This window comes from Tursiops truncatus, chromosome 10 (assembly GCF_011762595.2).
Source record: "Tursiops truncatus isolate mTurTru1 chromosome 10, mTurTru1.mat.Y, whole genome shotgun sequence".
NCBI lineage: Eukaryota > Metazoa > Chordata > Mammalia > Artiodactyla > Delphinidae > Tursiops > Tursiops truncatus.
Genome location: NC_047043.1, coordinates 21426691 through 21452706, shown reverse-complemented (window position 1 = coordinate 21452706; position 26016 = coordinate 21426691). Strand labels below are relative to the sequence as shown.

At 40.0% G+C, this 26016-nt stretch overlaps 2 protein-coding genes, 1 long non-coding RNA gene and 1 other non-coding gene across 11 annotated transcripts in view; 1 reads left to right on the top strand and 3 right to left on the bottom strand.

Moving 5' to 3' along the window:
* Positions 1–5228, bottom strand: part of LOC141279711 (uncharacterized) — a 51255-nt gene extending 46027 nt beyond the window's left edge. The window contains exons 1-2 of the long non-coding RNA XR_012334382.1: positions 5058–5228; positions 4785–4879 (exon numbers count right to left, since the gene is read on the bottom strand). This is a non-coding gene — a long non-coding RNA (uncharacterized lncRNA). The remainder of the gene's footprint in view (positions 1–4784; positions 4880–5057) is intronic.
* On the bottom strand, positions 62–143 carry TRNAS-AGA (transfer RNA serine (anticodon AGA)). Its single transcript has one exon. It is a non-coding gene; the product is annotated as a tRNA-Ser (tRNA).
* Positions 5229–5251: 23 nt separating the features above from the next.
* Positions 5252–23823, top strand: ZNF184 (zinc finger protein 184). Of its 6 annotated transcripts, none has more exons than XM_019944857.3 (7): positions 5252–5336; positions 5594–5658; positions 5954–6097; positions 13098–13165; positions 16586–16712; positions 17071–17166; positions 20858–23823. In XM_019944857.3, the coding sequence occupies exons 3-7, from the start codon at positions 6091–6093 to the stop codon at positions 22816–22818; spliced, it is 2259 nt and encodes a 752-aa protein (XP_019800416.1). In that variant the 5' UTR covers positions 5252–5336; positions 5594–5658; positions 5954–6090; the 3' UTR covers positions 22819–23823. The 6 variants fall into 6 exon arrangements, with proteins under 6 accessions (XP_019800416.1, XP_019800415.1, XP_019800418.1 ...); XM_019944856.3 differs by having other exon boundaries at positions 5253–5410; XM_019944859.3 differs by lacking the exon at positions 5594–5658 and having other exon boundaries at positions 5254–5410.
* ZNF391 (zinc finger protein 391) overlaps positions 15230–26016 on the bottom strand; it is a 24756-nt gene continuing 13969 nt past the window's right edge. For all 3 annotated transcript variants that reach the window (XR_012334371.1, XR_002178264.3, XR_012334370.1), the window contains exon 4: positions 15230–21036. The gene's annotated coding sequence lies outside the window, so the exon portion shown is untranslated. The remainder of the gene's footprint in view (positions 21037–26016) is intronic.

The following is a 26016-nucleotide window of genomic DNA, read 5'->3' as shown; positions in this document are numbered from 1 at the left end:
AGGTTGCTTACAAACCTATATAGTCAGGTAATAAGCTTCGTATTTTGCTCGCTAAAGTTAACGTAGTCGGCAGGATTCGAACCTGCGCGGGGAAACCCCAATGGATTTCTAGTCCATCGCCTTAACCACTCGGCCACGACTACACGAGTAATACCGAATGCTGTTAAATACTTAAATAGAAATTTCACTGGCTGATGTAAGGTAAGGACAAAAAGGGAAGAAAGGATAAAAATGAGCTGGAGTGCAAGAAAACGCACTCTGCAAATTGGATAGAAACCCTCAGGTGAAGTGCAAGTTTGGCGTGGAGGCCAACCTCGCTGGGCAACTGCGGGAGTCGAGAGCCTTAAAACGGGGTGTCCTCACCGCATCAGCAATAGGTTTTCCAGACAACTTGAGGCCTCTGTAATGTCCTCACCTGGAACCAAACTAACCTCCCAACGAAGTGGAATCAGACTGTCATCCTAGTTTTAGGCCTGATACGTGTAGCTTTTGTTTGAAACTTTCAGGCACTGAAGCTCCTTGAAGAGCTAGTGGCTAGTGGCTTTCAGAGAGGAACTTAGTTCGATGACTTGCGTCCTGAGTAAAGGGCGAGGGAAATGATGCAGAAAAGCCTCCTTGCATCCCCTTGCTCTGGTGTCCCCAAGTGCCGAGCCCACATCAATCCTAAGGGAACATCAATCCCATTGTGTTTGCACCGTGGTTTGCATTTCACAGTGTGTTTCCACGCTCTCGTCACGTTAAGAACAAAATTTATAGATGGTTCGTGAGTTCCTGTCGCCCCTGGAACCTGGCTACCTTCTAAAAGGAAGATCCTAGTTTGATTTTTGGCCAAGACAGGAGTTCATGTTCTCGAAATCTAAACAACGCAAATATGTTTCCTTTCCCCCTTCTTACTTTTCCATCTGAGTCAAAACTGCGGGTCACGTGTTTTCCTGAGCCTGTCCAGTGCAAACAATACTGTAATTGGCTTTTGTCTACTTCTTGGTATTATTTACTAATGATTTAAGAAAAGAGGAAGACGATCACAAACAGAGAAACCACGTTGCCTAAACAGAGAAGTGAGGAAGAGGGACGAGAGGGAGAGGGAGAAGGAGAGGTAGAGAAGAGAGTGAGACGAAGACAGAGAGACGTAAGATGTCCAGTGGTTTTATGGCAGACGACCTGCTCTGACAGGAGAGGCATGAAGCAGTTTTGATAGAAATTATACTATAAAAGATTGCTGTCCATAATTTATACATATCACTTTATTCGATGTATAGATTTTTATCAAGCATATATATATATTTTTTTTCCTTAAGTCATTTGGAACGCTAGTTTTGCCTGAAGTTACATACCAAAGAAAAACTTGTGCTTAAAAAAAATATATATATATATATGCAGGGGCTTCCCTGGTGGTGCAGTGGTTGGGAATCTGCCTGCTAGTGCAGGGGACACGGGTTCGAGCCCTGTTCCGGGCAGATCCCACATGCCGCGGAGGAACTGGGACCATGCGCCACAACTACTGGGCCTGCGCTCTGGAGCCTGTGAGCCACAACTACTGAGCCTGAGTGCCACAACTATTGAAGCCCACGCAGCCTGGAGCCAGTGCTCTTCTGCAGCAAGAGAGGCCACCCAATGAGAAGCCCGAGAACCGCAACGAAGAGTGGCCCCTGCTCACCGCAACTAGAGAAAAGTCCGCGCGCAGAAACAAAGGCTCAAGGCAGCCAAAAATAAAAATAAATAAATAAAATTAAATATATATATATATATGCAAAACAGAAAGCAATTAGTGATGCATTTGAAGCAAAATTATTTATCAACAGGAGTTTGTTTTAGGGTAACAGGGAACAAGGACTGGACACAGCTGCAACTTTTACTGCACTGAAAAAAAGTTTAAACATATCAGAATAGATCTCAGTAAAGGAAGAGCCAGGGTTGAGTTGTAAGAAACACAAAGTAGTCTAGTTATTATTTTAGGCCGAAACTCGAAACAACACAAATGTCCACCTACAGTAGAAAAGACATATTGAGAGGTTTTCCCAATGTAATACCACACCACGAGAGTGAATGAATTACAAGTACACACAACCACATGGATTAAATCTCACTAACTAATATTGAGTGGAAAAAGCCAGACAAAAAAACACATATTATAGTGCCTTCCAACTTTTGAAAGTTCAAAAACAGGTGAAATTAATGTTCCTTGTACAGTAGAAACCAGGGTAATGATTACCCTTGGTAGGTAGTGACTGGGAGGTCCCACTACCCTCGGAAGGAGTTTCTGGGATTCTGACAATGATTTTGGTTCTCAGATTGGGTGCTGGGTATATGGATGTGTTTGCTTTGTGTAAATGCATTGAGTGGTTCGCTTTCATATGTTTTTTGTGTGTATCTGCTAAGCTATGGTAAATATTTTTCTTTTAAAAAATTATTCATCAATATGATGCAATACTTTTGCTGCCATTAAAAGGCATTCAATGCATGAATATTTATTGATGACATACTAAGATATTCATTATGTATTTTTTGAGTAAAAAAATCTGGTCATTACCAAAATTATGGCCATTGTGCAAAAAGATACATTATTAAGGTAGGGTTGTATCTTAAATTATTAACCTATGCGTTTTCTGTGAATTTCCATCCTTTTCTGTTCTCTATTTGGTAACCGGAGTTAATTAAATGAGTTGATTCAAGTAAAGTACCTAGAGCTAGGAGCCAAGTAAAAACTCAAGAAACTTTGACTTTTATTCACTAGATTATACCTTATATGCAGAGAGTGTTTCTTATTAGTGTTCGGCACATAGTAGGTACTCAATATTTTGCATATACACTCAGGAAGTATCTATATGCTGCTTGCTATGGTTGCTTACTTTTTTTATGTGTACACCCAGTTGCTAAAACTACAAAGAGAAGTCACTGAGGACAGAAATTTTACATATATATATGTTTTTTCAATACATATGTATTTCAATTTGTATCAAAAGCCTCGTTTGTATAAGGTGTAGCTGAAAATTTTCCAAACGATCAAAAAAATGGCTCCTTTTGCTTAACAGGTCCTTTCTCAATTTGTCTCTCTCCTCACATATTTTGCTATAAATAGCACACAGAAACCAGGATGCACTTTCCACTCTTTGCTTGGAAATCTCCTCAGCTAAATATTCAAGTTCATTGCTTACAAGTTGTTTTTCACCCAACTGTAGAACACAATTCAGCCAAGTTCTGCCACTTTACAACAAGAATCAGTTTTCTTCCAGTTTCTAACTACACATCCCTCATTTCCTGCTGAGACCTTAAGAGAAGCACCTTTAACATTTACATATTTTTAAAATTAATACACTTTTTAAAAAGTTTTAGGTTTACAGAAAAACTCCATATGCTCTCACCACTGCCCCTCCCCCTAGTTTTCCCTATTAACATTCTTGCATTAGTATGGTGCATTTGTTACAACTGATGAGCAAATATTGATAAATTATTATTGACTAAAGACCATAGTTTATATTAAGGGTTCACTCTGTGTGTCTGACATTCTATGGGGTTTGACAAATGTATAATGACATAGAGCCACCATTACAATATCATACAAAATAATTTCACTGCCCTAAAAATCCCCTGTGCTACAACCATTCATCCCTCCTTCCCTTCCCCAAACCCCTAGCAACCACTGATCTTTGCTGTCTCCATAGTTTTGACTTTTCCAGAATGTTATATAGTTCGAATTGTACAGTATGTAGCCTTTTCACTCAGCAATTTGCATTTAATGTTCCTTTGTGGAGTTTTTTGGTAGCTTGATTGTTCATTCCTTTTCATTGCTGAATAATATTACATTGTATGGATGTACCGCAGTTTAGCCATTCGCCTATTGAAGAACATCTTGGTTGCTTCCAAGTTTCAGCAATTAGGTTTTCGTGTGCGCATAAGTTTTCAACTCATTTAGGTAAATACCAAGGAGTACAATTGCTGGATCATATGGTAGGAGTGTGCTTAGTTTCGAAACTAAGGACTGTCCTGCCAAACTGTCTTCTAAACTAGGACATCTTGCACTCCCACTAGCAGTGAATGAGAGATGCATTCTTTCTTAAACTTAGGAAATTGTTCATCTCTTTACTAGGGATTCTAGTGCTAAAGATTAAAAGTGGGAGCTTGGGACCAAAGTACTACATTCAAGTCTTAGCTTCCCCATTTATTGGTTATGTCACCTTGGGCAGGTTACTCAACTCATCTGTGCCTTAGTTTCCTTTGTAGTAAAGAAAGAATAATAATGAACAACTTCATTAGATTGTTTTAAGAATTAAATAAGTCAGGTGTAAAGCACTTAGAACACTGTCTGGCACATAGAAAGTGTTAAATGATAGCTGATTTCATGTGGTCTCTCCTTCGTGATGGGCAATCATCCACATGTTGGCTTTCCATCCTCTGTCCTTTATATCTATCACTTTCTTCTATTTCATTCACCTTTTTCTTTTGAACCATGCAGCTTTAAAAGAATATCCTATACATAACTGATTCACTTTTCCATAGCATCAATTCAGTTCTTCTCTAGTACGATTTTAGTTATGTTCCTGCATTTTAAATATGCTTGCACGTGTTTTAATCCCTTTTCATATAATGTTTTTATTTCAGACTGTTCTCTCACAGCTTTCATTCCTGTTTCACTTAGGCCATGTCTTCCTGATTTCCAAGTTTAGTGTTTTGTCAGTCAACAGGCTGAGTGACTTGACCTTAGCCCCACTATACAAATATGGAGATGCACTGAAGCACAGTAAAGTGCTTGGGCCACACATTTAAAAATACAGAAACCTACCTACTTCTGTTGGATTCTTTTCTCCCAAGAACACACCGACAGACTGGCGTTGGGCTCCATTTGAGAGTCGTGGTTGAGCGTCAATATAATGGGTCACGGCTAGAATTTTTTAAACAAAGGGATAGAACACTAAATACAATGCAGGACAGGTAATAAAGGCAAGTTATGCATTGTGAAATGTTTGCGTTTTTAAATTATATATGTGTGTAAATGTGTATTCTTAAAATCAGTCCGGTGACACACGCTTGAGAGTCACTGCTCTAACGCATACTTTTACCTGAGACGTGTACGAACAAACGACTAGTGGGTACAACACTCGTCCCCGCTCCACTGGATTTCATACGTTGGCTTTCTTCTGGGAAATGGAGTTTAGCGTCGTGGAGCACTCTGGGAATCGTAGTCCTATGTGTCCGCGGGGCGCGGTTTAACGCTAGCGAGCGGGTGGGGGGTGGGTGTTCTCTTCTCCCACCAGCGGAAGTGGCCGTTGAAGCCGGCTGTAGGCGTGAAAAGAGCTTGGCGAGGGGGAAAGTCCAGCTGCTTCGGCTCACTTCACTAGGTTTGGTGATTGTCCCAGAGCTTCTGGACCCGGGATCAGAGTGCGAAAATCGCTCTAGCGGGAGGGAAGCCCAGGTATCACTATGGCAACCGCCAGCCCCTCTGGCCGCGTGACGTCACCCCTCTCTCTCTCCGCTTGAAGCGGCCTCTGCGAGAGGGAGCTGGGGAGTCCTCGAAGGGGGCTCCCCTCTCCTCCTTTAGTGTGGGACTATTCCGCCCCGATCCCTGGGAGGGCTTTGTTCTTTTGTTCCGGCCTAGGAGGAAGGACGCGAGCCGAGCCCCGCCCTGTTTGTCCACCTTCCAGCTTTTCCGCTCCGCAACAGGTGTGTCTTCTTGAGCCCGCGGGGGTGTGAACCCACAAGTGTGCACCGAGGTAACCGTCCGAGTAGGTGGGCGCCTCTGCCCAGATTCTAGGGTAGGCGCCAGGGGTCTTTTGGAATCTGGGGCCGAACCTGCGTACTCGATCTCCATTCTGTTTTTGTTCAGCGGGAGTGCCACATGCCTCTTTACTGTTCTCTCCGGGCACTTCTCTTTTCCAAGGACCTCTTGGCCACTGTGCAAAACTCTTGAGGTGTGATTTTGTGACGGTTGCCGCTGACCCCATCTTGTGTCTTTTAGGGCAGCCAGCTTCACTGTGTGTAAGGGCACAGACTCGTGCCGGACATCTGGGCTCCAGAGAGAGGACCCCACTGGAGGGACGCTGCTTGGGAAACCCTGGTGTCCAGATTTCAAGAGGAACGGGATGAGCACCTGAGATGGAAGGTAGTGGGGACGACTTGGGAGAGAGTGGGATAAAGGGGGCAAAAGAACAGCCATGACATGAAGATTGAATACTTGACAGAGCTGGAAGAAGTGGAAGGAGGGAACCTTATATGACGATCGAGAAAAGAAACAATTACATCATAGGGAGAGATTCTTATTTACATTATAGGGAGAGACTTGGAGGAAGAGTTAATTCTGCTTGGCTTTGGGATTGGGGAATGAAAAGGAGTAATGATTCAGAATGTCTGTGACCCTCACATGATTTCTATTTATTAAAAATTAGAATGATAATCTTACAGTCAGAAAAAATCTTGGTAATCATCTCTTCAATGTAAGAATCAGTTCTGAAATATCCTTGGCGGATGACCATCTGTTAAGCCTATGCCTGAACAATTGTGGCATTAAGCTCCATTTTGGGTGCAGACTATTCCCTTGTTGGTGTTTTCTTTTTTTAGTTCCTTATATGAGGCAGAAGTGCCTTTCCCTGTAACTTCTGTGTTGATCTTAGTTCTTAGTCCCCAAAAGCAAGAGACTGCTCTCTCTTTAACATTGCTGCCCTTCAGATATGTGAATTCAGCTGTTACAACTCCTACTCACAGATTCTTTTTCTCAAAGCAAAATAGCCTCAGTTCCTTTGATGGGTCTCCATGCGATATATCTAGACCTCTTCTCTAAAAACTCTACTGCATGATAGCATGCTTCTTAAAATGCATTGCCTAAAACTAAACAGTCATTTAGATGTACTTTGAAAAATACCTTAAAGTGTGACATACTATTTCTTTTGATTTGGATATTTCTGCTGTTTAGTATCAGATTGTATTTGCTTTTTAAAAAATCAGCGATATTATGCTGTTAGTCCTAGATCTTTTTTACATAAACTGCTGTGAACTAGATTTATGTCATCCTTGTATAATAGACTTGTTTTTTATCCTTAATGTCAGGACTTCACATTTATTATGATTGTTCACATTTTTTGGCCAAGTGTTCCAGCTTGTCAGAATAATTAATAATTAATATTAACTTGGTTGTTCAGTGTTTTAACTGTTCTTTCCAACTTTATGTCACTAGCATATTTAATGAATATTCCTTCTCTTTCTTCCTATATGTCATTCAACAGGTCAGGGTAAGGACAGAGCCCTGTGATATGTCACTGTAGACTTCTTTCTGCATTGTCATTGTCTTTACATTCTGTAGGTATGGCTATGCAGTCAGGTTTGGTTTAACCTAGCTGCTATCATACAGTCCTTTTTCTCGGATTTGTTTAATATCATTAGAAATCTTAACATTATTTAGGTTTGAGCTATACCTTATATTTGTTCTCAGCTCTTTTTTTCTAAAGATACAAAGAATCTCTGTTTTATTTCTCACAACTGCATGTGTATCTACAATTATCTCAAAACAAAAAGTTTGATGAAAAAATCAACTGTTTCATTCTATCACCAATGAGCAATTGGAAATTGTAATAAAAATAATAATTCCATTTATAATAGCATCCAAAATATGAAACAAGAATATAAACCAACAAAAATATGCAAGATCTCTACACTGAAAGCTACAAAATTTTGCTGAGAAGTTTTTTCCAGCTTTATTGAGATATAATTGACCCTGACATTGTGTAAGTTTAAGTTGTCCAGTGTTATGATTTGACCCACCTATATATTGCAAAATGATTACCACAATAAGGTTAGTTAACCACATTGGTCACCACACATATTTGGTGGGGTGTGTGTGTGATGAGAATGTTTAAGATTTATTCTCTTAGCAACTTGCAAGTGTATAATACTGTATTGTTAACAATAATTACCATACTGTACGTTAGATCTCCAGAACTTATTTGTAACTTAAAGTTTGTACCCTTTATCCAAAATCTCCCCATTTCCCTCACCCTCCAGCCCCTGAAAACCCTCATTCTGCTCTTTGTTTCTGTGTTCGGACCTTTTAGATTCCACATATGAGATCATGCAGTATTTGTCTTCCTCTTATTTCACTTAGCATAATGCCTTCAGAGTCCATCCATGTTATCCCAAATGACAGGATTTCCTTCCGTTTTATGACTGAATAATATTGCATTATATATGTGTATGTGTATGTACATTCCCACTGTTTGTGGGAATGTAAATTGGTTTACCCACTATAAAAAACAATATGGAGATTCCTTAAGAAATCAAAACTAGAACTACCATATGATTCAGCAATCCCACTTCTGGGTATGTATCCAAAGGAAATGAAATCACTATCTCAGATATCTGCACCTCCATGTTCATTGCAGCATTATTTGCAAGAGCCAAGACATGAAAGCAACCTAAGTGTCCATCAGTGGATGAATGGATAAAGAAAATGTGGTATATATTTATATTTCCATAGTGGCTATATCAATTTACATTCCCACCAACAGTGGACAAAGTTTCCTTTTTCTCCACATGCTCACCAACACTTATCTCTTGTCTTTTTGATAATATTCATTCTAACAGGTCTGAGGTGATATCTCATTGTGGTTTTGATTTGCATGTCCCTGATGATTAGTGATATCAAGGACCTTTTCATATACACTGGCCATTTGTATGTCTTCCTTGGAAAAATATCTATTCAGGTTCTCTGCCCACTTTTAAACTGGATTATTTGTTTTTATGCCGTTGAGTTGTATGAGTTCCTTATACACTTTGGATATTAACCTCTTATCAGATATATGATTTGCAAATATTTTCTCCCATTCCATAGCTTATCTTTTCATTCTGTTGATGCTTTCTTTAGCTGTGAAGAAGGTTTTTCGTTTGATGTAGTCCCATTTGTTGCTTTTTCCTTTTGTTGCTTGTGTTTTTTTGGTGTCATATTGAAAAGATCATTGCCAAGACTGATGTCAAGTAGCTTTTTCCTCCTGTTTTCTAGGAGTTTTACAGTTTTAGGTCTTGTTTAAATCTTTAGTCCATTTCAAGTTAATTTTCATGATTGGTGTAAGATAGGGATTCTGTTTCCTTCTTTTGTATGTGATTATCCAGTTTTCCCACCACCATTTGTTGAAGAGACTGTCCTTTCCCCATTAAGTATTTTTGGTCCCTTGTCAAATATTAGTTGATCATATATAGGAGACTTTATTTCTGGGCTCTCAATTCTGTTCCATTGGTATCTGTGTCTATTTTATGACAGTACCATATTGTTTTGATTGCTGTAGCTTTATAATATAGTTTGATGCCTCCAGCTTTGTTTTTCTTTGTCAGGATTGCTTTGGCTTTTAGGGGTCTTTTTTGATTCCATATAAATTTTAGAATTTTTTTTCTATTTCTGTGAAAAATGCCATTGGAATTTTGATAGGGATTACATTTAATCTACAGATGACTTTGAGTAGTATGGACAGTTTAACAATAGAAATTCTTCTCATCCATGAACACAGGATGTCTTTCCATTTATTTGTGCCTTCTTCAAATTCTTTCATCGATGACTTATAGTTTTCATTCCACAGATTTTTCATCTCCTTGGTGAAAGTTATTTCTAAGTCTTTTATTGTTTTTGATGCTGTTCTAAATGGGATTATTTTCTTTATTTCTTTTGCAGATATTTCCTTTTTAGTGTATAGAAACACCACTGATGAAATCACCTCCTCCTGTCTTTACTGATTGGCTTTGGGAGAGAAATATCCTCCATCAGCAATTCTGTTAGGGATTCTGAGGCTTTCTCAGATCTTCTATGCATACATCTGCTCCATGCTTTTTGTTCCCTCTTGAGGGGGATTCTTAAGATTGTATGCCATCTCTTAATCCTGCAAAGCCAGGCTGGGTGCTAACAGCTTCACCTTTGCTTTTCCTTGGTGGTGCTAATGCTCAGGTGCTTTTGGTAGCTTTCTCCAAATCATGCAGAGTCAGGCTGGCTTTCTGTGTGTGTTCATAGCTATATAAAAGCTCCTCTTGCCACCATTAGGGTGTGCACAGAGAGCTGGCCATAGGTTGTGGGGAGGGTGTATAGGAGAGGTGCATGGAGCATTGCAGTTGGGAGGATCCACAAGTGAAGCATCCCCAGTGGCTCTTTGTCAGGCTTCCTGATTGAGTCTGTGAAGTGGTTAGTAGGATCCATGTTCCTTTGATATACCCTCCAAGTGCCACGGCTGCTGTTCTCCCAGCTGCTCTCTTCCCCTCATTCTCTTAGGACACCTCAGTATTCTGGATGAGGTGAGAAAGAAGTGGATATCTTTGGTGGTGTCCCATACTGCTGGGGAACCTGGGCACTCACATGCTTTCACTTTTTTCCGTGAGAGAAATCACAGGCCAAGAAGGCCGCCTTGGCACTGAGCTGTACCTCCTTGAGGGTGATGCTGGTAAAATGAAACTGTTCCTCTTACCCTCTTCAATGCATCCATGTTGGATTTTTTGTTGTTGTTGTTCCAGTGGTGTGCTGGAACTTCTGTGCTAGACTCCTGGACTTCCACAAAGACACTCTCAACCATGGATGATTGTCTAAATCAGTGTTTTTTGTGGGGAAGATGGTAGAAAATTCTTATTCCACCATGTTGATGACATCCCTTCTCCCCTTCTCAGCTCTTTGCCTCTTATATCTTTCATAAATATTCTTTTTAATTCTAACTTCCTCAGAATTAAATCAGCCCAAATGGTTTCATTTTAAGGCTTTGCCTTTTTTTTCTTTTTGGGATTTTCACGATTGTATAGTTAGGATTAACTTTCATGAGCCTCTGTCCCTTATAGTCATGGTAATATTTGTAACACTTACTGAGCATTTACTATTGCCAGGCACTTAGTTGGTTTCTATAGCTGTTACTGTTGTTGGTTTTGTTGGTTTCTGTTACTTGGAATCAAAATCATCTTACCTAAGACATTTCTCTTTATTCTATTTTCCTAAAGTCTTGGGTACATATCTGCCTATGTACAACATTTCCTCAACTTTCCTCCAACTAACATCTTCATTTTCTTCTCAAGATTTCTTTTACAAGACAGTTTTCCATTACTGGTCAAATTAAGTCTGGAATAATAGTTCCTTTTATTACTTCCTCTACTTTCTGAGAATCGGACTTTCCCGTCAACCATTACTCTGAATAGACTTCCCCAAGAGCAAAGTTTGTTTCTGTTTTGTTATTGATGTGTAAGTTACTACATTAAGTGCACAGATCTTAAGCGTACCAGTTGATTAATTTTTATATATTATATGCCAGTGTAACCACTACCCACACTAAGATATGAAATGTTTCTAATGCCCCAGAGGTCTCTCTTGTGTGCCTGCTCAGTCAGTAACCCTCCAGAGGTAACCACTAGTCTAAGTTTTTGTACTTAATATACAGGCACACCTCAGAGATATTGTGGGTTCAGTTCCAACCACTGCAGTAAATCAGATATTGAAATAAACTGAATCTCATGAATTTCTTGGTTTCCCAGCGCATATAAAAGTTATGTTTACACTATACTGTAGTCTATTAATTGTGCAATAGTACTATGTGTAAAAAAAAAAGTATATACCTTAATCTAAAACTATATGTTATTGCTAAAATATGCTAAACATCTTCTGAGCCTTCAGCAATTTATAGTAGTAGCATCAAAAATTACTGATCATAGATCACCATTACAAATATAGTAATAATAAAAAGTTTGAAATATTGCGAGAATTACCGAAATGTGACACAGAGACATGAAGTGAGCAAATGCTGTTGGAAAAATGGTGCTGATAGCCTTGCTCGACATAGGGTTGCCACAAGCCTTCAATTTGTAAAAACAAACATGGTATCTGTGAAGTGCAAATAAAGTGAAGCACAATAAAACGAGGCATGCCTGTAAATGTACTCATACAGTATGCATTCTTTTCTTAAAAATTTTATTTATTTATTTATTTTTGGCTCGTTGGGTCTTCATCACTGTGCATGGGCTTTCTTTAGTTGTGGCGAGCAGAGGCTACTCTTCGTTGAGGTGCGCGGGCTTCTCATTGCGGTGGCTTCTCTCGTTGCGGCGCATGGGCATCAGTAGTTGTGGCGTGTGGGCTCTAGAACACAGGCTCAGTAGTTGTAGCCCACGGGCTTAGTTGCTCGGCGGCATGTAGGATCTTCCAGGACCAGGGCTGAAACCCGTCTCCCATGCATTGGCAGGTGGATTCTTAACCACTGCGCCACCAGGGAAGTCCCAGTATGCATTCTTTTGTGTTTGGCTTATTTTGCTCAGTATTGTTTATGAGATACATCCGTGTTGTTAGGTAAAGCAAGAGCTCATTCTTTTACACTGTGGGATAATATTCTATTGTATGACTATATCACAGTTTATCCATTCTGCTGAAAGACATTTGGATTGTTTCTAATCTGGGCATATTATAAATAAACCTGCTGTGAACAGTCTTGTACAAGTCTTTTGGTGGACGTAACCCCTCATTTCTCTGGATATATGCGCAGGAGTGGGATTGCTGAGTCATAGGGCAGGTGTACGTATAGCTTTGGTATATACTGCCAAACAGTTTTTCTAAATGATTGGTAAATGTTTACTTCCACAGCAATGTACAAAAGTTCTAATCTCTCTGTATTCTTGCCAGTAGTTAGTATTGACCATGTGTATTTAAGTTTAGACACTGTGGTAGGTAGGTAATATAGATAAGTATATGTCGGTGTGATATGTAATTTATACTAATAGCAACGTTTCAAAGGGCATGGGAAGACTTTTGGAAAGTAATCTGATTATTAATTCATATTTTATATGTAGCAGAGAAGGCAGCAGAAATATTTTGCCTCACTTAATGAGGAATGTAGATTGAGTTGTATGATCCATGTGACTGTAAGTATCTAGGGGCAAAATTGTGAATCTTAAAGTAATGCTTTAATTCCTAAGCCTACCCATGAGAGTACGAGGGTCCTAGTCAGCAGTTACGTTTTTTTTTTTTTTTTTGGATTTTGAGAAGGAAATGGCTTCTCAAATGGCAGAAATAGTTCCTGCTGTTTTCATATAGAAAAATAAGTGGATTTTGTGGATTGCTGGGAACAGCTAACTTGGACAGGATTCATTGTGGTTTCTTTTTCCTCCCCTAGATCTGTCTTCTCCAGAGTCTGCCCTTCTCCAAGGGGGACATACTTCACTCCCATCAGCTAGTTTTCAGGTAAGTTGGGATTTCCTCAAATGTCATTTCAGTCGTTAGAGTGGGATTGTGTATTCTTTTGCTGTGGGTTATGTTTAGCTGAAAACCAATGTTGGCAGTTCATTCTGGGCTCCCATCTGCCAACCACTTTTTTCTTAGCTCTGCCTCTCCAGCTTAACTAATATATTCACCACTTAACTTCTTGCTTACGTCTTGCCATGTGCCACTGATGAGAGAGCAGAAGAAGTACAAAACTTGATACTTTACCTGAATAGACCAAATAACTGCTAAATATTAAAAAGGTGAAATGAGTACCATGGAAAACAGAGACTCAACAAAAATGTATGTGGTCTGGAGGGGTTAGGAGAGTTTCTGCAGTTCTTGCTTTTTTCCTCTGTAGCTCTCTTCCCTACAGTACTCTGTGTGAACTCTAGTCGCCTTGACTTCCCCAAACTCTCAGCATTACCTCTTCAGTTCAAGGAGTCTGCTGGTTCGCTCCTGGGTTCCCCTTCCCTGCACCCCTGCCTGGACACTCTCAAGGTAGTAAGCTGGAGCAGTTGTAGGGCTCACTTCATTTGTTTACTGATTCTTGGGGATCACTATTCTTTGTTATCTGAGATTCAGTGCCTTGGAAACTGTTGTTTCATATGTTTTGTATGGAATTTGTTGGTTATTTTAATGAAGGAGGGTAAATTCAGTCCTGTTAATCCCATCTTGGCCACAGCTTGATCCTTTTGAGGTTTGGTTTTGAACTGTAAGCTTTGTTAGGGCTGACCTAGTGTAGCCTTATTCTAGGACTGTGTTTCATGGGGTCTGTGACTACACTTTAGTTCAGTGATATGCTAGGATGACCCACCCAACCCAGCAGCATAACTCAGGGATAGGGATCATTACAACAAAGGATACAAAACGCATCAGAAGGACAAAGATATTTATAAGAATCCAAAGAAATCAGGTGCAGGCTTCCAAGTCCTCCTTGTGTGATGATCACACAGATGTACTTTCTCTAGAGCTGTTGTCCATAGAGACAGAGAAATGTCTCTACCCAGGGAAGTCTTCTTGAGTCTCACAGTCCAGAGTTCTTAAAGGGAGCTGATCACATACATCAGCGTGTACTTGCTGTTGACCAGCCATGGTGCAGACCTCAAACTAGGCACCACATGTGCATCGTAAATCTTCATGTATACTTTAAACAATGCTGACAGTCTGGTACATCCTGTCCCAGTGCTCCAGGCACACAATAACATCGTCAATGGGTGACTATATAAACATTAGTTTTCAGAGCTTGTTTAAGGTTCAGAAACATGGATCCAAGTGTCCCTGGAGATTAGCAAGGATTGGGCAAGCCGGACTTGCTGCTTTAACTCTTTCCTCACAGGCTAAACTTCTGCTGCTCCTAAAGCGCGCTGGAACTGTTTGTGGGAACTGATTGTGCGTATGTCTTCTTAACTCTGGGTTCAGTTATGTCACATTGGTAACTTGATATGGCCTGTGGAGATAGTATTTACACCAGAGTTTTGGAGCTCCTCCTCTTTGTATCTCCCTTCTCTCTAGTATCTACCCTGCAAATTCCCTGCCTCTGTAGTCCTGAGCTGCCACCTTTGTTTCCTTAGTTCAGTGAGACCACTGTGTCTTGCTCAGTTTCTGCCTCCAGGCAGGAAACTGAAGGGTCTGTGGGGCTCATGTGATTGTCTCCCTTCTCTCAGGGATCACAGTTCTGTTCTGTCTGCTGTTCAAAAATACGAAAGCACTTGTTTCAGTTTGAGTTTTACAGTTGTTTACTCTTGGAGAGCTAGTCCAGTAGCTCTGTCGTGGTTAGAAGTAGAAGTCCCAATAATTTATTTATCTATTTTGAAACAAAATTAACTCACTTGCCCAGTTTCAAATACATAATAAATAAAGAAAAAGTAGGAAGTTCCCCTGCATTGCCTCAAGAGTCCCACTAAACAGTCGCACTGATAATATTCGGTAGTGTATTCTTTTAGCTTTTTCTCTGCATTTACATACAAACTTTCCTATTCATAAAAATAAAAATGGGATAATACCATGTATGCTATTTTTAATATGATATATATTTCCTAATCAGTACATATAGAGACACTTTATTTTTAAAATGTCTACATAAGCTGCTTTAGTATGGATGTACCATGAATTCTTTAACCACTATCCTATTAATAGACATTTAAGTTTGCTTTTTTTTTCCCCTCACAATGTTGCAAGGAAATTTTTACATATGTCTTTGCACCCTGAGGTGTTTCTAAAGAATAAATTCCTACAAGCTATAAATCTGGATTGAATGATATATGTATTTAAAGTTTTGATAGATCCTGGCAGAGTGCCCCCTGATAGATTGCATTAGGGCCCTGTTCCCACTGTAATACACATGAGCACTTTAAGCAGTGTTCACTAATCTGGTATCTCATTGTTTTATTATGTTTTTCTTGGAGTGGAGCATCTTTTCATGGTTTGTTAACAATGGTTTGGGTGAATTGCCTGTTTGGGTTGTCGGCCTTTGTTGGTTATTGTTGTAGGTTGTTCATTTTTTCTGCTAATTAGTTGTAGCAACTCAGAATATTGCATTTTATTTATGGTTTTCTACAGAAGTTTTACATTTTTATGTGGTTTTATGTGTCAGTCTCTCTGTCTTATAATTTTTGCCTTCCACATATCAAGCTTATAAAACTATTTTTCTGTCTTTTATTCTATTTTATTTTTGCTTTTTCTTTAAAATTCAGTCTCTAATCCAGCAGATATTTTTGTGTATGCTGTGAAGTAGGGAACTCACCTTAGTTTCTTTTCTCAAATAGACAGCATTTGTTATGACACCATTTAGTGAATAATCCAGCTTTTTAAAACTAATTTGAAAGTTGCTTAATCCCATTTAGTTCTTATAAACATGGCTATATTTTGGGTTTCTCTGTTTTTCATTGAGTTTTATTCCATACTAGACCACTCTGTTCTAATTTATCTTTTCTTTCGGTATATTTTGGTATGTTACTTAGTATATTTTGAAATGTGGTAGGGTAAGTCTCCTCCTCAAATTCTTTCAAAAACGTTTTTGTTTTTGCACTTACAGGTAGTAAAACATATTATTGATGTTAATAGGTATATTCTTAATACTTGATATATCTTGGAACACAGAGATCATGATGATGATGATTATGAAGATCAATAACAACAATAACAGTGGCCAACATTGACTGAGCACTTGTTATATTCTAGACCTTAAATTAAGCATTTAATATTGAACATTGCTTATTTAATTCTTGCAATAGTCCTATGAGTCAGGTTTTGTTTTTATATTCATTTTACGAAGGAGAAAATATCAAAATCATTTTTCAGATAGCCCAGAGCTTGCCTTACTTCTGTCAGTATTGCTAACTTTACCCCTTTCTGAGGTAAATCCTTTATGGCTAAGCAGAAATATGTTTGGTATTTCAGGAATCAGTGACCTTCAAGGATGTGATAGTGGACTTTACCCAGGAAGAATGGAAACAGCTGGATCCTGTACAGAGAGATTTATTCAGGGATGTGACATTGGAAAATTATACACATCTGGTCTCTATAGGTAAGGATGACTTCTCTGCGTTACTATCTGGGGGTGTGTAGGAGGAGGGTGCTCTTGTGCTTAGGTGAGTTTTGCCATTAAGGAACCAAAGATTCCTAAACTTTGAAAGGTTTTGAAAAGGTTTCTACTCTCTAGCAACTAGAAGGACAAACTAATAATTTTTCTGAACCCAGATCAGTTCCCAAGTTATACCACATCTGGGAATGTATAACATGGAAGCTATATGTGCTTTATATGCTTTACTCCATCCGATTTGTCCATGTATCCTTTCCTCTAAAGACAAAGTGATGAGACTGAACTCTGATACAGCACTTTTCTCTCAGTGCAGACAGGTAACTTTTTTTACCCCTATGAGCAGGACTCCAAGTTTCCAAACCTGATGTGATTTCCCAGTTAGAGCAAGGGACAGAGCCATGGATTGTGGAGCCCAGCATTCCAGTAGGTGCCCTTGGAGGTAAGTTATGGATACCCGGCAGATGAGTGTTATTGACACTAACCACCAGCCTGATGAGAGGATTTTACGTCTGAAATGTAGATGTACTTCTCTTTAAAGTGGCTCCTGTGGAGAATGGGAAGGCATCTGGACTCTTTTTTTTTTGCGGTACACGGGCCTCTCACTGTTGTGGCCTCTCCCGTTGTGGAGCACAGGTTCCGGACGCGCAGGCCCAGCGGCCATGGCTCGCGGGCCCAGCCGCTCCGCGGCATGTGGGATCCTCCCGGACCGGGACACGAACCCGTGTGCCCTGCATCGGCAGGCGGACTCTCAACCACTGCACCACCAGGGAAGCCCTGGACTCTCTTATGCTTTGTCAAAACAGTAAATGTCTCAACATGTATTCTAACTTTGTACTCCTTTCAAAGGAGTTATTATCCTTCTTGCTTTTTTCTAAAGGCAACTTCTTAACATGGAATCTGGATTCCTCCTTTCCCAGCCTCCTTTGGGGCCCTGGTCTCATAATTATTACCCCACTTTTCACCCTTACAGTTTTCTTTTTGGATCTACAGCCTCCACCCCCAGTACCTTCAAACAGAAATAAATTCCAAATACTTTCACTCAACACTGTTAATCTTTCTGGCTACCATCCAGTCTGCCTTCTTGCTTTCCCAACCAAACTGTGCAAAAGTGAGTTCCATACCTGTAGCCGTCATTTCTTCATCACCTGTTCCTGTCTTAATCTCATTGTGTAGCTTCTGACCCTATCACTTATTGGACTGCCCTTGAAATTTTGAATAACTTTCTTGTAAACCATCAATTCCCAAACTGCACAGAGAGACTTCTTCAAAGATCTGACCCTGAAAAAATGTACAAATTTAGTCACTCTAGGTAAGGAATATATCTCCAGATTTAATGAGGTCGGAGTAGGGGGTCCTTTTTATGGGGAGAAACAATGCATGCCATGTTCAAATTTAGCAAGTACTGGATTAGCTAAAATTTAGCAGGTTTCTTACTGGAGTACCACTCAGAATTTTTTTTTTTAATTTGTAGTTGGGAATTATGAATTTCCAACAGAGTGCATAGAATGTAACATTTCTTTCCCCCGTCCTCCTAACCGTGATTCCGGTTTTTTTTAATATTGCACCTTTAAAATCTTTCTTTTAAAAGATGGTTTCATGGGACTGCCCTTGCAGTCCAGTGGTTAAAACTACTCCCTTCCAATGCAGGGGGGCGTGGATTTGATCCCTGGTCAGGGAACTAAGATCCCACGTGCTGTGCGGTGTGTCCAAAAAAAAAAAAAAAAAGATGGTTTCATGGAACACAATTTAGAAAACTAATTTTTTTTTTAGAAAACTAATTTTTTAAAAATAAGAACTTTATTAACTTGTGCTTATAGTTTGTTAACTTTTGGAAAGTTACACTGAGGTGGCCACTGGCCCTGGGCCTTGTCTGCGTCATTTTCCTATCCTCTTCTTTAGGCTGTCTTGGTGACTTGGCCCCTGCAGAATTGTGATTGTATTCTGATATATATTCTGTCTTACTGGTCTATGTTGTTCTTTTACAACCTGGATGTCAGCACCTTCTATTATCTCTCCATGCACATGGGTGTCTGAATATTGTGGTCAGTGCCCTTCGACTTTGCATATAGTAAAGTGAGAATTGCTTCCTGCAGTAGGAATGGTGCTGTTCAGTCTGGCTTTCTGGAATTTTCTCCAATCCTTCATTCATTACCCCACCTCTGATATTCTGGTAACTCTTTTGGTTAGTACATGGACAATATGACAATGTGTATGATATTGGTCACAGTCTGTTGCATGTTTATTGCTTTCAACTGGAACTCCAACTTGAGCTAGAGATCAGTCACTCCCACACTCTTTTTGCCTTTAACAGCATCCGACTCTATGGTCTCCATATCCTTTTCCCTGTGAAGTACTTCCCAGGAGCTATTTTTTATGGCTATCTGCTGTACAAGTATATCCTTAGTGTCATTTTTGTTGATGAAAACATATCCATTTCTTATACTGATTGGCTTTTCCCCAAAACTTGTGTTACATTAATTGTCTTGTCCCTGCTGGAGAAGCACTGCTGTTGTGAGGCTGCCTGCACTTCTGCATGCTGATGCATGCTGTACCATTTCCCATGGTACCAGGTATGGAGAGGATGGTAGGCAGCTCTAGGTCCCTGCCTTGCTTCTTATGTTTGCAGTGATAATGGTGGTGACAATGACTGGGCTGGCAGCACAGGAGATTCAGGGTTCTCTGGGGGTCTGCTGTACCTTCCCGTTACCAGTGGAACCAAAGAAATGCTGTTTTATTTTATTTTATTTTAAATTAATTAATTTATTAAGTTGGCTGCGTTGGGTCTCCACTGCTGCACGCGGGCTTTCTCTAGTTGCGGCGAGTGGGTGCTACTCTTCGTTGTGGTGCACAGGCTTCTCATTGCGATGGCTTCTCTTGTTGTGGAGCACAGGCTCTAGGCACGTGGGCTTCAGTAGTTGTGGCACACGGGCTCAGTAGTTGTGGCTCATGGGCTCTAGAGCACAGGCTCAGTAGTTGTGGCACATGGGCTCAGTAGTTGTGGTTCATGGGCTTAGTTGCTTCACGGCATGTGGGATCTTCCCAGACCAGGGCTAGAACCCGTGTCCCCTGCACTGGCAGGCGGATTCTTAACCACTGCGTCACCAGGGAAGTCCAAGAAATGGTGTTTTAAACACAGCCTTTTTTTCTTTACTGAATCTGCCAGCATTGACTACCCTGTCATCTTTCTTGTCTTGGCAAAAGACAAACTATCCCAGAGTAGACAGTAGAGTACTGTAACTCTATGTCCTGATTATGTACTTTTCTGGTTCTCGTTTTCTTTTTAACAACTTTGGCTCTGTGTTTCTTATATTCTTTTGTTTGCTTGCTGAAAAACTGCTTTCTTTCATTAGTATATTTTATTCGTCCCATTACCCTAAACATCCTCAAGGATCTTCCTCCATTGCTGCTTTTTTTTCACATACATTCTTATGGCTTTAGCTATTCTTTTCCTTCTTCTTTTGAGCTGATATTTTCTGTCCTATATTTGAACATTTTAGTTATCCTGCTACTTTTGGCATCTTCCACCCCCACAAACACCATTATAGTCTAGTCTTCCATTTCTCTTCCTAATTCTCAAAATGCCTAGTGTTGAACTCGGTTTCTTCCTCCACCTAAATTACTTCCTCTACTATTTACAACTTTCTCATTTCTAGCAGTGATATGACTATTTTGTCCGTTTTCTAGGCTAAAAATCATGGAGCCATAGTCATGTCTTGTGTTTATCCTGTCTTGAAATCATGGTTCTTAGACTTTTTGTTGCTGTTCACTGGCAAGGAATCCCAGTTCAGACTGCCTCCTTTAGATTCAGTCCATCTCTGTCTCCTCTTATCTATCTCTGTAGTCACTTTCTAAATTTACTATCAACTTAAATGAAGTTCCCTTACTGGTTCTTAGAGATTATCTATGAAGTTGAATTAGACATTCTCTTGCTACTCTCATATTTTATTTCTCGTTCTCCTTAGCTCTTTCCAAATTTCTCCCTAAATAATAGGGCTGTGTTTGAAAATCCTCAGAATTTGCTGAGGGCTTTATTTTTAGTTTCATTAGGTCATTCCCACAATAACACTTTTGTTGTTGTGTCTGTTTTTTTTTTCCCTCAATTCAGAGAATACTGACATTTTCTCTTTCAGACTGGGAGACAAGACCAGAAAATAGCATATCAGTCTCAGAGCTGGACATTTCTGAAGAAGAGCCATCTCCAGAGGCAATAGTAGAAAAGCACAAAAGGGATGATCCTTGGGGTTCCAATGTCTTAGAAACTGGAGAATCTGAAGGCAGTCCAGAAAGGCAACAGGCAAATGAACAGGCCCTGCCAAGGGAAATAAAAATAACTGACAAGACAGTACCTACTTTGAAGAGAGACCATGTAAATAATGACTTTGAAAAAAGCATCAATGTGAGTTCAGACCTTTTAACACAAAAAGAAGTATCTCCAGAAGAGACCTCTACCAAAACAAGCGTCAAACAGAATTTAAAGCCGGTTAAAAAAGAGAAATCTTGTAAGTGCAATGAATGTGGGAAAGCTTTTAGTTACTGTTCAGCTCTTATTCGCCATCAGAGAACACATACTGGAGAGAAACCCTACAAATGTAATGAATGTGAAAAAGCCTTCAGCCGGAGTGAAAACCTTATAAACCATCAAAGAATTCATACTGGAGATAAACCATATAAATGTGATCAGTGTGGAAAAGGCTTCATTGAGGGTCCTTCTCTTACTCAACATCAAAGAATTCACACTGGAGAGAAACCCTATAAGTGTGATGAATGTGGGAAAGCCTTTAGTCAGAGGACCCATCTTGTTCAGCATCAGAGAATTCACACTGGTGAGAAACCATATACTTGTAATGAGTGTGGAAAAGCCTTTAGCCAGAGAGGCCACTTTATGGAACATCAGAAAATTCATACAGGAGAAAAACCTTTTAAATGTGACGAATGTGATAAAACCTTTACCAGGAGCACACACCTTACTCAACATCAAAAAATTCATACTGGAGAGAAAACCTATAAATGTAATGAATGTGGGAAGGCTTTCAATGGACCCTCAACATTTATACGTCATCATATGATTCATACTGGTGAAAAACCATATGAATGCAATGAATGTGGGAAAGCCTTCAGTCAGCACTCAAACCTCACTCAACATCAGAAAACACATACTGGGGAGAAACCTTATGATTGTGCTGAATGTGGGAAATCCTTTAGTTACTGGTCATCCCTTGCTCAACATCTAAAAATTCATACTGGAGAAAAACCTTACAAATGTAATGAATGTGGAAAGGCCTTCAGTTATTGCTCATCCCTTACTCAGCATCGGAGAATTCACACCAGAGAAAAGCCCTTTGAATGCAATGAGTGTGGAAAGGCTTTCAGTTATCTCTCAAACCTTAATCAACATCAGAAGACTCATACCCAAGAGAAAGCTTATGAATGTAAGGAATGTGGGAAAGCCTTTATTCGGAGTTCATCTCTTGCTAAACATGAAAGAATTCATACTGGTGAGAAACCCTATCAGTGTCACGAATGTGGGAAAACCTTCAGTTATGGCTCATCCCTTATTCAGCATAGGAAAATACATACTGGAGAAAGACCTTACAAGTGTAATGAATGTGGGCGAGCCTTCAACCAGAACATACACCTTACGCAACATAAGAGAATTCACACAGGAGCAAAGCCTTATGAGTGTGCCAAGTGTGGCAAAGCCTTTCGACATTGTTCATCTCTGGCTCAACATCAAAAAACTCACACAGAAGAAAAACCCTACCAGTGTAATAAGTGTGAAAAGGCCTTTAGCCAGAGCTCCCATCTGGCTCAGCATCAACGAATTCACACTGGAGAGAAACCCTATAAATGCAATGAATGTGACAAATCCTTTAGCCGGAGCACTCATCTGACTGAACATCAGAATACTCATACTGGAGAGAAGCCTTACAACTGTAATGAATGCAGGAAGACTTTCAGCCAGAGCACTTACCTCATTCAGCATCAGAGAATTCATTCAGGAGAGAAGCCCTTTGGATGTAATGATTGTGGAAAAGCCTTCAGATATCGTTCTGCTCTCAACAAACATCAGAGACTGCACCCTGGCATATGACTCTTCTAGGAACATCATAAACATAGGGGATGCATTTACTCTAGTTTGTCCTTTTAAGTACAGAAGAATCAGGGTGGATTGAGAAACTGCCGAAAATATTTTTATTTTTCACCGTCATGCTGTGGAATGGAAAGTACATTGGGCTGAAGTAAGCCAATTACGTTGTTAAGCAACTTTGTGACATTGGCAAATTCAGCCATTTTAAGCTTCAGTTTCCTCTGTGAAATGAGGGATTTGGAGTAGGTCATTTCAAAGGTCGTTTGGAGTTTTATATTCGGTTTTGTATATTCACAATATATTCTTGAATAGGATTATTGTACATCAACATTTTGCTATGTTGCATCTAGAATGTATGTATTTATGCATGTTTTGCCAATAGAAAACATTTATGTTTCAGTAACTAGACTGGAGATCTATCATGCTCCTGTTCTAACACATTTAAGTTCTTTAAGTAACCGGTTCCTAATAAAAAGAATTGTAAAGTACCCTCAAATTAATAATTCAGTAATATATAATGGCTTAAGTCAGTACAAGTATTAAACCTTCCTACTATTTTCTCTCCTAGTATGTTTTAACATTCTAGAAGTTTATCACAACTACATAGATCCTCTACTACAGCTTAAACCTGTGTTATTTAACCCCAGTTACATAGTAGAATCACTTAAGGAACTTTATAAAATTCTGTTGCCAAGACCCCACCCCCAGTGACTGGCCTAGGGAGTGGGATCCTGGCTTCAGTTCTTTTTTTAAACTCCTAATGTGTACCCTGGAAAGAACAACTGGATTAGATTTCAGTACTCATTTCCTTCGTAGCTTCTTGTGACTCCTCCTAGAAGCTCACAGATTAGCTCTTCAGTACACATAATGTACTGAAGGGGATGTACACATAATGTAATTTTGACTGTTACCTTGTTTTGTAAATTGGTTTCTCATGAACTTTGAGAGGTAAGGTCAAATTTGTTTCCTTACCAAAGTACAGAAATTAAACGGCTGTATAAAATAATGGTCATTTTACTTGCTTTTCCTTGGCCACCTGATATCACAAGCAGATGACAGTGTGAGTGACACTTCTGAAGATGGGCAGCCCACAGCCTGCATGGCCATTTGTGGCAACCCTGGTCAAGATAACATTTGAGCCAGAAATAAATATGGGTCTAGCCATAAAGAGATGGGCCCTTATATTTTCTCTAGATACAGTCTAATTATCAGGTCTGCTCTTTTAAGAGTAACTGACAATTTCCTAGCCTGGCCTTGAGAATAGGAGCTCTGAGAACAGGAGGTAGCACAGAAGTTGATCATTATTTATATAAAAGGAGTTCAAGACTCTTCCCACAAAGGTTTGGGGGAGTGCGTGCTGCAGCTTTCTTCAAGTGAAAAAAAAAATTCAGTCATTTTTGCTTATATAAATGCCAGTGACCTGCATCAGAATTTTGTCACCTCCTTAAAGAAGATGCCAGACAGTGAAGAACAGAGTTCAGGAGATAAAGTAGCCATTTAAATCTCAGGACTTTTTTCTGTCATAGGTTTGAAATATCTATGAAGAAATGTCATCTTGGTATTTTTTAATTTCTCAAGGCTTCCATTATGTAGGAATTTTATTGATCCCATAGCAGAGAGGTGGACACTAGCAGAGAGGAATGGATCTCAGGTTATAGGATATGCTTTGGTTGGAATCTGAGCCACTCCCACAGTATAAGGAAAAGAAGTTTGTATATCCAGGTGAAGGGTCCTCCTGTTTCAAAGGAGATCCCAAAATAGAGAACACCAGAGTCTGCCTGAAAAGGACAAAAAGACTCTTGTCCTTTTGCCACTATGATTCCTATATGAGGGAACAGAATTTATTTGGGAATTTGTCATTAACCATGGAAGATCCTACTTTGTTCCATTCATTTGATCTATTCATAGATACCGTCAGATCAAATGCAGAGCACCGAGAATGTGTGATCACTATCTGGAGGTTGCTTGTTAGTTCCGAGTTCCTTACCAGGACCTCCTGTTTTAAGATAACTCATGCAAGTGGTTACTATAGGGCCTGGCCAGCACGAGCTGTTTCGGTCAGTGGTTCCCCTAACAATATGACAAGAGGAAAGTCAAAGGAGTTTACCTCTCTCTGGATTTGTTTACATCTCAAGAGGATGGTGTGGAGAGGGGAGGGAAAGGGGGACTGATATGAATGACCTCACAGTGTGATGGAACCTGTATTCTAGACCCTGTCTTGGACACACCTCTGCCTCAGATGGGCTCAGACAGGTGCCTGGGCCATGGATGAACTCACCCTTGCACAGGGGCATTCATCTCGATCTTGGACTACTGAGAAAGCATGAAGGCTCAAGGTCCAGGTCCAAAATATGTATCATTACTGAGGCCTCTGAGCAATGTAGTTCTGAGCAGATTACTTTGGGGCCAGGAGAAATCTGGAACCACAGTTCTGGGAGGCTAATGGCCCAGCATTGCCCAAGAAGACCAGGAAACAAGGAGTGGGTCTATTGGTGAAGGACAGTATTTTCAGGGGCCACTTTTTATTTGGTCCATATTTTTCTTCACTCCACCTCTAGGCAGAGTCCCAGGCAGAAACTAAGGGCCATACTCAAGCAGTTTAATTGAAGAAAATTTAGCCAAGAGGGAACCAGCAAAGGACAGTGGAACACTAGCGTCTAACAATTGCAGGAAAACATTACCACCCCTGAGCCTGAAAGAGCAAGAGCAAAAGAAGAATGTATTCATTTCCTATGGCTGCTATAATGAATTACCACAAACTTGGTGCCTTAAAACAACAGACTTCTTTTCACAGTTCTGGAGTCCAGAAGTTTGAAATCAGTTTCACTAGGCCAAACTCAAGGTATTGGCTGGTTCACACTCCTTCTGGAAGTTCTAGGGGAGAATTAGCTTGGTGGCTAAAGCAGTATGTGAATTTAATGAGGATGTTTTTAAATAGGAGAGACATACTAGACTTGTTTAAAGTGATAATGAAATGAGTCACTAGAAAAGGAGAGATTGAAAAGTGGAAAGAGTGTGAGAGCAAAGTTCTAAAGGAGGCAGAAAGAAATGGTGTCTCTGACAATGTTGGGATGGATAGAAGCTAAGTGGTGGGCGTGGAAAGTGTGAAGGACAGAAGGTTGTGCGTGGGGAGCAGATGGCAGGCACCTTGTAAAAGCAAAGGCGGAGGAGGACTTCTGGAACAGGAATTAAAAAGGGAAG